Source organism: Dipodomys spectabilis, unplaced genomic scaffold, assembly GCF_019054845.1.
Source record: "Dipodomys spectabilis isolate Male_0828 unplaced genomic scaffold, ASM1905484v1 ptg000097l, whole genome shotgun sequence".
Classification (NCBI taxonomy): domain Eukaryota; kingdom Metazoa; phylum Chordata; class Mammalia; order Rodentia; family Heteromyidae; genus Dipodomys; species Dipodomys spectabilis.
In genome coordinates, this window is record NW_024870774.1 from 3,040,536 (window position 1) to 3,050,567 (window position 10,032).

Below are 10,032 nucleotides of genomic sequence, written 5' to 3' on the forward strand. Positions count from 1 at the left end.
ATTACTATTTGCAGATTAAAGATGTTTGAGAACTGACTCCAAGGATTCCTGATTCCATTTATCACTTCAAAAATAAAAAGTTTTTTATTAGGCACTGAAGGCTCACACCTATAATCCTTGTTGTTTAGTAGGCCGAGATGTGAGGACTGCAGTTCAAAGTCAGCGCAAGCAGAAAGGTTCATGAGACTCTTATTTCCAATAAACCCCCAAAACCCCAGAAGTGGAGCTCTAGCTCAAATGGTAGAGCACTAGCCTTAAGTACAAAAGATTAGAGACAGTACCCAGGCTCTGAGTTCAAGTCTCAGAAATAGGGAGTGCATGCATGCATGCATGCATGCACACACACACACACACACACACACACACACACACATCTTTTTACAAAGAGAGAAAGAAGAAAGGAATAGAGAATGGAGCTAGTAGCATGCTCTATAACATACTTCATCTGCTAATGTCTCGCCTCTGGTTTGGTAAGGAAGCAGCCACAGGTTTAATTGCAGTGCTTTGAAATTTATCCCTGTGGGTGAGAGATCAAAAGGTTTGGTGCTAACCTCACATCTGAGCAAGTTTTACTATAAGAATTACAAGGAAGTGTCTCGATTTTCCTGGACCCAAGAGTTTTCCAAAACAGGGATAAGTTTTTTTAATCTTTCTAAACAGGAGCTTAACAATTTCATTTGACTCATGAATTAATGAGGAAATAAGTAACCAGTTACAACTAATTCAAAGAGCACTCCAGAAGCTAGGTATTTATAGCAATTATTAACATAAAATTCTTACGTTAGACACAAAGTGGTTACTGTCCAATTAGAAAATAAACCATTAACCCTTAGGACCATCACCCTTTTTGACAGAAATTATTTGCATCTGGAATGAACAAAAACAGCACATTAACCTCTGCCCAGAGACAATAGAAATCTAAGCCCAACACGGCAGTGAATATGCTGTTATTTCTTCTGCCTAGCTCTGAATTTCAAATAATGTTTCTGACATAAAATAAAATTAGTTTTGCAAGGAAAAAAGGTATAGATAGCACTAAAAGTGAGACCAAAAGAGATCATTTGAAGGCTCTGAGAACCATGCATCCTTCCTTCCTGCTCACTCAGGAAGGGGAATGACTCTGCTGAGAGGTTTCCAAGCTAGGCGTGGGCGAGCACTTACAAAACTGCCCCCTTAACTTCTATATCTGCCTATATCCCTAAAAGGAGCAGAAGAACGTAGGCATGAAGAGGGAAAAGGTATCAGTGAACACCTTTGTCCTCCCATGGAGGGATAGCACCAGTAGCTCTCACCTGTAATCCTACCTACTCAAAAGGCTTGAGTTCTGAGGATCATAGTTCAAAGCCAGCCCAGGCAAGAAGGTTCATGAGACTCTCATCTCCAATTAACCACCAAAAACCCAGAAGTGGAGTTGTGGCTCAAGTGGTAGAGTGCAAAAAAAGCTAAGAGACATCACCCAGGCCCCACATTCAAGTCCCAGTCCACAGAGAGACAGAGGGAGAGAGAGAGAGAGAGAGAGAGAGAGAGAGAGAGAGAGAGAGAGAGATGAGGGTTCTAGATCAAGGGGATGCTCATTTCTCACTAGCCAAATAGGAGTGAGCCCAGAAGCCTCCAAACGTATTTATTTCTAAATGCAAAACTTTATTCATCTCCTTCTCATTTCCTCAGTAAGTTTTCCTTTATGACTGGAACTCTAAGGCTTCCCACCTCTACCCAACCTCCATTTTCCACTGAAGACCATGCCCACACTCTCTTAGCCACATGCTCTTCATAGTTTAGGGGAGAAGCCCGCCACTACAATGTTCTCTCCAGTGATGAAGCTGGCATCTGAAGAGCACAGGAAGGACACGATCCCTGCACATTCTTCTGGTTCCCCAGTCCTGGGAAAAGCAGAACAGAGGCCACAGCCTTGGCATTGTTGAACTCTGACCTCAGGTTCTGCCTGCTCAGAGAGAAAGCCTCACATTCACCCTGGCAGATCAATACCTCAGCACCCACCCTCCTAACCCCAGGCCTGGACCTGATGCTAATCAGACTCCAGAAAAGGGATTTCCCCCTTTAGTATACATGAACCATGAACACCCCCTCATTCCCCACCTACCGCAGCAATCCATAGATATCCTTTATGGCAGGTTGGACGTGGGTCAATGACTTCCGCTGAAAGATTTTAGTGTCAATGTTAGATGGAGGATTGACCGATGTCTTTGCGGGAGGATGACCCCACTGGGAAAATGACAGTGCAGCAGAACTCTGGTCTTCTCCTCTCAGGGAATAGAGACTTCCCCCCCTCCCATTCTTCTGCAGGGAAAGGGGAGGCTTTAGGCCCAAAGGCTGTAAGGCAGCCTGGATGATGGGCCTTGACTGGGGCTCCTGTCTGTGTGTCTCAGTTCAGGTTGGATGCTGGTCTGAGAAGGGAGCAGCAGGACAGAGATGGGGGTTGGAGAACATGGGGCCAGGAGCTGCTTTATGCTCACCACTTGGCTAAAGTCAGTATTGATGATTCCTGGCACTATACAGTTCACTCGAATGCCTTTCGGTGCCAGCTCCACAGCCAGTGACTTGCAGAGACCTAACAGGGCAGTCTTGCTAGTGTTGTAGACTCCCAGTGCCTGAAAAGCAGAGGCAGGAGACAAAGTGGGTATGCATGGGAAGAAGAGGTCTTGTCCCAGTGAAATCTATGACTCTGAGTTCCAGACTCTAGGCCCAAACAAAACCTCTCCCTTTCTCCTCATTGCTCCACAATAATTTTCAAGCAGTGAACTTCTCTGGACTTAAGGATATGTCAACAAGTCACTGTCATGTGTGTCCAAGCTTGACATAGAGAAAGCTGCATTATGCTTTCAAGTATTCAGTCCAGCAACTAGAATAAAGACCTAGGGAGCTGTCCTTGCAGTAATGTGCACTAACCATGCTAACCCCAGACCAGCAGCTTAATGTCCTTGGGCTTCAGAGATGTTATGGCAACATGAGGTTGTAATACGTGGTCTGCAGTGTTCAGGATATTTTGCTGGTAGTACACATCTTACTTCCATTTTATCTAAAATCTGTAGCCAGTCCTACCCTCCCCATCACTGTTTCAGGGAATCACACCGCAAGCCCTACCAGAGGGCCTCATACTCACTGGTATAGGCAAATAAGCCACCATAGATGAGACCAGAACCACGGAGCTCCCCCTGGGAGGAAGATGGGATGAGACAAGAGATGAGTTCAACTAAAAGACCAGATAATGTGCTCATAACTGGACTTATGGAATTGTAACCCCTTTCCACAACTACTGAATAATCATAGTTTCAGATAAACCAGGAAATCGTGTGTGTGTGTGTGTGTGTGTGTGTGTGTGTGTGTGTGTGTGTGTGTGTGTGTGTGTGTGTATAGGTACTAGCACACACACCAGCACTGGGGTTTGAAATCAGGGCCTCACATTCTTGCTTAGCTTTTTCACTCAAGGCTAGTAGTCTACCACTGGAGCCACACCTCTACCTCCAGCTTTTTTCTACTTAATTGGAGACAAGAATCTCTTGGCTGGCTTTAAATTGTAATTCCTCAGATCGCGGCTTCTTGAATAGTTAAAATTACAGGTATAAGTCACTGGCACCTGGCTTCAGAAACTGTGCTTTTATGTGAAGAGGAAACTAGCTCAAAGTTTATGATGACTTTATTTCTTTTCTTTCCTTTTTTTTTGGTCCAAGCCTGGGACTCTAACTTGGTACCTGACACTTCTGTTCATTGGCTAGCTACTCTATCAACTAAGCCATGCCTCCAACCACAGACTTTATAAAAGTAACAGGAACTTAAACAATTTTGGCTAAAAAGCACTGGCTACTTACCTGAACCTACAAATTAACTATTTTTAATCTTTTAAAACTAAAGAGAAAGAAAGAAAGAACACCTGCCAGACAGTAATGACTTGCTCATCCTGACCAGACTGCTTCTCTGGAGTGATGACAACAATGTGACTTTTCCAGAATCCTTCTCAAAGCCAGGAATCAAATGATGAGCAAGCATTAAGTATTATGATCATACCTATAACTGGGACTGTTAAACCATGTATAGTGACTTCCCAGTCTCTTAATACTTTTTCTATTTAAACCAAAAGCTGACATCTGTACCGCAGAAGATGGTTTGAAGTGTTTTCTTCTTTCTGTGTGCCCATGACTAGTAATAAATCTCCCTTCCCTTTATTTGGCATATTTGGGCAAATGACTAGGTCTGACCAGCCTTTAAGTTTGGGCTCTGTTTTCAAAAGCAGACAAGTTTGGAGAACTATTCAGAACTTTCTGGAAAGTACATGGCTCTAAATTAATGGGCACTAAGATCACTATAACCCAATAAACATGGTCAGAGTAGTATCACTTGGACAACACCCCAAAGTTGAGACACAGAAGGGCCCACATAACATTGTTGTGTTATAAAGTCCCCTGTCAGATCCAGCTTCACTAAGCAGTCCCAGTCTGACCTGCCACCAGATGGCCACAAGATACAGAAGAGTCAGGCTCCCAGAGCACAGGGAAGGGCCCACAGTGCCTCTATCCAGAAGGAGGACAGGTAAGGTAGCCCACAGAGGATGGCAAGAGTTAGGGAATCAGCTGGACACTGGTGGCTCATGCCTATAATGCTACCTACTCAAGAGGCTGAGATCTGAGAATCAAGGATCAATGCCAGCCCAGACAGGAAAGTCTTATCTCTAATTAACTTCCAAAAAGCCAGAAGTGGAGCCATGGCTCAAGTGGTGGAATCCCAGCCTGGAGTAAAAAAGCTCAGGGACAGTCAGTCTAGGCCTTGAGTTCAAGCCTCAGGAAAGGCACAAAAAAAAGTGAGTCAAGCTGAGGACCTCAGGCTGCTTCATTCTAGATCTTTCATCCCTGAAGCTGTCACTTAAAGGAGAAAAGTCCCTTCCATTCCCTGAGACAAGAGGAATGAGGGTCAGTGAAGACAAGCATGCTCCCTCCTCATCACAACTGCCACAGACTGCGGGGAGGAAGGGAGGGCTGAAAATGGAAAATGCTTCCCAAAGGTCGCTCCTGCTATCTCTCCCACAATCTCCCATTTTCTGGGCTCCAGCCCCAAGTGCCTCCTAGGGTTAGAAAAGACCAGTGTTCAAAGACACCAGTAGGTCCCCGCAGGCATGTACCTCCTGTTCTCCATGTGAGGCAGCAGCTGGCTCAGCAGCATGGCTGGAGCCTTCACGTTCACATCCAGGATCTGAAATCAAAAAGGATAGAGAGGCAGGGGACACAGAGATGTGGCATTGGCACAGTCACTTGGAGATTAGTAATCAGAGCAGGCACAAAGTTCTACAACTGTGGTGAATGGCCAGGACCCTGTGTTCCTTTACTAAATGTAAGGGTCAGAGTGTGCCGAGGAGGGAATCTGAGGGACCACATAGGCCTGCCCAGGTCATGGGGCACCAGGACTCTATGGTTTGGGGGACCTTCTCACTGTCAAACCCCCCATGACCTCTCCCTGATCATATTGCCTTCCAGAGAGGAGAGAAGAAAATTGGGATAAGTGAACTGCCTTAAGGGAAAGGTACGGTAAGAGAAATGAAATCCATACCCAAGGCCTCATCTATGTCAGGAAATGTTAAGAACCAAGGCATTTGTTTGCTTGTACTGTATGTTGTAGTTTGGAGTTATTTTGTTTTATTTTTAGTGCTGGGGCTAGAAGCTAGGCCCCTTCCTTTTGTTCCTCTTCCTTATCCTCCTCCTTTTGTTCTAGTACAGGGGCTTGGGCCTAATTCTCATCTGATTGCTTGTGCGTGGCTGGTGCTCTTGAGGCAGGCCATCAGCCTGGATTTTCACTGGCTAATTGGAGAAAGAATCTCTAAGACTTTTCATGCTTAAGCTGGTTTTGAACTATACACCTCCAGATGTCAGTCACCTGAGTAGCTAGGATTACAGGTGTGAACCACCATCATTTTTTTTTAACTGAAAAAGCCTGAGTGTTCCTGACAGTCATGAAGGGGAATTAGTTGGAAGGTGGGTCAAGATGGCCATGAAATTGAGAACCCCACAGGGAAAGTGGGCCAAGTGTATCAGGAAAAAAGGGGAGGTGAGCAGGAAGAACCCCTGAGGTGAGAATGACTCCCGCCTGTCATGGATACATTCTCTGTTCCTAGTGGTCAGAAGGTGGTCCAGGACTGAGCTGTGTTGGGCGGATAGCACAGGAAAGAAGAAACAGGAGTCTGCTGAGGCAGTAGGACCCCTGGACTGCACATGGTTTCCAGCGGGATTGTCAGGCCTGGAAGAAGGCTTCTGTCACCCATGACAGTTCAGAGGGACTGTTTGTGACAGCCAGTTTGAATGATCCGTGCGGTATTTCAGTGGGTCCAGATTGGGGCAGCCTCAGAAACCTGGGCTGGAGAGGATCTCTACAATGGACAGACCCAGAAATATCTTCTAGCATCTTCACACTTTGTAGCAAACTAGAGTAGGGAGACTGAATACAAATCAGGCTGTTGGAGTCTAGTGGTCTGGGCATGGTCAATGCCTGTTGAACTTAACTAAGGAGAAGTCTGACTTAAGTGAGCCACAACCCCACCCATCAGAGCCGGTGGTATGTGCATAGGGAAGTCTAGATACTGTGTGTGCACATGCACACAAACACTATAGATGGAGTGCTATGTGAGATGTATTAGATCCAATCCTCAAAAGTGACAGTAGGTAGGGGAGGGATGGGAGAGAATATTGAAAGGGGTGATTGGTCAAGACGCATTGTATTCATACACTTTTTGTTGAATTACAACTGCCTTGTACAACTACTACTACTAATAATAATAATAGTAATAATAATAATAATACACAACCCTACCTTGTCCCAAATCTGCTCACTAGATCCCAGAGTGCTCCCCACCAAGGGGTTAACCCCTGCAACACACACCAGGAAGTCAACACCCCCAGAATGCTCCAGTGCCTGTAGAGGAAATTGACAGAGGATCTGGTTGAAGGAATGCAGTAAAGAGCTGACGGCCTGGAGGAAATAAATAACTCCTAGGGCTCCACCCGAGAGAATTGGATCCTCCTGGTAGTCAGTGAATAAAACATTGTGTCTTACCTCCTTGGAAGCCTCAAGTTTTAATCTCTGTGACATGCCAGCTTGGCCTCTAACCCTCACTAATCCAGACCTTCATTCATTCACTAGGTAACCTGCTTTCACTTTTCCTATTTCTAATCAATTCCTTGTCTGCTTTCCCTTGGCTCTGGAAGGACCCTCTTTTGGTCTGACAGAGCAAGAACCTATTCTCTACCACAGCATCGGCCTATTTCATGCATCCTCCAATTCTGCTTCGCACTCACCTCTTTCAGGGTTGGCATCCAGGAAAGTTCCACCTCAGAGGCTCCCATCCCAACACCTGTGGGCACCAGAGCTATGCTGCTGACTTTACCATAGACTGATCTTAGAGAAATGCAGCCTTCAAGTCAGTTGTCCTGGAGACATGCAAGGTTCTGGATCTCCAGCAAGCTTCCAAGTCATGCCCAGTGGCTTCTCAGCAGACCACTGTTTGATCTGCAAGGCTCTCACCTAGCCCACCCAAGTTCTCCATCAGGAAATTTGTTGGACACATCTGTGTTCTGGACTGGTAGGACAGGCCTAGAATTCAGTGCTGGAGATCCCACCTCCCTCCTGTCAGGGCTGGCTCAACAGATCCCCATATGTCCCACCCTCTGACCACTCACCATGGCCACCAGATGTTCTCGATCCTTAGCCTTCCCCACATGGCACACGGTGCCCGTCACACTCAGCCCCTCCTCCTTCAGCATGGCCACAGCTTGGTCCACGTTCTGCTGCTTCCGGCTGCTGATGACTACATGGGCCCCTTCCTGGGCCAGACGGCGGGCGATGGCAAAGCCGATCCTGTGGACAGAAGTTGTGACAATTTCAGCCCTCTCCATCCTCCTCCCAGCAGAGCGTGACCAGTACACACATTGAGTTGCCCAAGAGCTGCCCTTAAACCCTTCCTAGAAGACAAAAGGAATTTCTCTATCAACCTTTCACAAAGGCTACCTCACTCAACTCTCATAACTGTATGCATGTCATTTTACTTATTTGTTTGTTTGTTTAATGTATCTGTACTGGAGCTTAAACTCAGGGCCTGATTTTTTCACCCAAGAAACCAAGGATACTACCATTTAAGCCACACCTCCACTTCTAGCTTTTTTGTTTGTTAATTAGACATCAAGAGTCTCATGAACTATCCTGCCCAAGCTGGCTTTGAACTTTGATCATAAAATCTCAACTTTCTGAGTAGCTAGGATTGCAGGTGTGAGCCACCAGCACTAGATGTGTATACATTGTTTTATAAATAATCAAGTTCATTTAAAGGGGCTTAAAAAAAAAGTGATCTGTCCAAATAGTTGGAAACTTGCTGGGCACCAGGCCTAAATAGAGAGAATTTTTTTAAAACTGCCTAGCTCTGCATCCCTTTGCATAGCTATAGGGCTATAGTATAAATTGCACTTTCTCTAAGCCTAATAGCTTCTCTTTGGAGAACACACTCCCCTTCTGTTTTCTCATGTTAAGGAGGTCTGAGAACTCTTGCTGGAGTTTGTCCCACTTGATAAAGGAAAAGGAGAAGGCATTATCTTGTAGAAACTCTCTGTGTAGCTTAGAATCTTGGATATATTCATTTACTATAAATACTGGGGACAGAAGTTGTGACAGTTTCAGCCCTTCGTGGACACACAAAGATTTAAAATATCACAGGGAGGGACCTAGGAAGTCTAGAATCTCTAAGTAATTCCAAAATTGGTGGTGTTACAGGCCATGAAAGGTCAAAGAACAGAGGATACTCCTGGAGCACAAAATATAGGAATTTACCATCCTTCTACCTTTTAGTAAAAAAAAAAAAAATGCTCATAAATGGTGTATTGTGATGGCAGCCAGAGGGCAAAGAGGAATTGGAAGAACACTGGAAGACAGTGAGTCTCTGAACTACAAAGACTCTGAGCTGAGACACTGTCCCGCCCATTCTACTGGCACTAGTGGGCAGTCTGCAGTCAACAAAACCCTGAGTCTGAGATAATTAGCTCAGAACTCTGAAAGACCATGGCCACACGGTCGTGAAAGGTAGGATAAAGGCCATCCTGATGGGAATTAGCTAAATATCCGGGGATTGCATGGACTAAATTCAAACTCTACTCTCATTGAGAGCAGGTGGTTTTCCAGCTACATCCTTCCTAGAGCTTAGAAATCAAATATTTTCCAGCAAGTGTGGTGGTGCATGCCTATAATATGATTACTTAAAAAGCTAAGATAGGAGGATGGCTATTTCAAGGTTAGCCAAGACTATATAGGGAGGTAGAGTCTCAGAAATAAAAAAAAAGAAGTGAAGAAGGAAGAGAAAGAGAAGGGGTTAGCAAGAAAAGAAGGAAGGAGAAATTGAAGGAAAGGAAGGAAGGAGGATAGAAAGAAAGAAGACAAAAGCTCTTTAGGTAGTCTCAATAGATGTTGTAGGAAGAGATGTTATGATTTAGAGTTAAATGCCAGGGCTGTATATTATTTTAGCAGGGATATGTGAGCTGAGTGGGACTGCAGAGCCCACTGTGACACCTCCTAGTTAAGAATTGGCTAAGGACTTTCATTCACTCACCCTTTTGTAGAGCCGGTAACCACAGCCACTCTGTTGGTCGGGGTACGGCTCTTATTTTCTCTTTGGCTGAACATTCTTGCTGATTGAGGCATGGAGGAGCCATGAAGAGCCCTACGGGTCCATGACATAGCCCTGAACATGAGTGTTACTGTGTGACCTTCCTCTTCCTGGATCTCAAACTGGGAAAGTACCTGAAAGACAACCACATTGTGGACCACATTAGATAGATCTGTATCTCCTGCATCCTCTATGGACATCCAAATAAAGAATATCACTTACTTCATTCTTATTCACCTTTGTGTTTTCCACACATATCTATTATCTAAGCACTAAACTTGTTTTTGTTGTTGTTGTGCCTTTGGTAATTCTGGGGATAGAATCCAGGGTCTAGGCCTGATACATGTATGTTCTATCACTGGACCATATCCCAAGTCCTTAAGCAC

General features: G+C 45.1%; 1 protein-coding gene across 1 annotated transcript; it reads right to left on the reverse strand.

The window, feature by feature from the left end:
* Positions 1 to 1,768: 1,768 nt before the first annotated feature.
* On the reverse strand, positions 1,769 to 9,681 carry LOC122113489 (dehydrogenase/reductase SDR family member 2, mitochondrial-like). The gene is made up of 8 exons (XM_042686466.1): positions 9,590 to 9,681; positions 7,677 to 7,854; positions 6,811 to 6,912; positions 5,132 to 5,202; positions 3,122 to 3,173; positions 2,475 to 2,609; positions 2,102 to 2,157; positions 1,769 to 1,880 (listed from the first exon to the last, which is right to left on the reverse strand). The coding sequence occupies exons 1-8, from the start codon at positions 9,679 to 9,681 to the stop codon at positions 1,769 to 1,771; spliced, it is 798 nt and encodes a 265-aa protein (XP_042542400.1).
* Between the last annotated feature and the right edge of the window lie 351 nt (positions 9,682 to 10,032).

Excerpts from the sequence above, each read along its gene's own strand:
- LOC122113489 (XM_042686466.1), bottom strand. The coding sequence starts at position 9,681 with ATGCCTCAATCAGCAAGAATGTTCAGCCAAAGAGAAAATAAGAGCCGT. Across the intron at positions 7,855-9,589 it reads GTTACCGGCTCTACAAAAGG|GATCGGCTTTGCCATCGCCC; the intron begins GTGAGTGAATGA and ends TTCTGTCCACAG. Across the intron at positions 5,203-6,810 it reads GTGAGCAGATTTGGGACAAG|ATCCTGGATGTGAACGTGAA; the intron begins GTAGGGTTGTGT and ends TTTTGATTTCAG.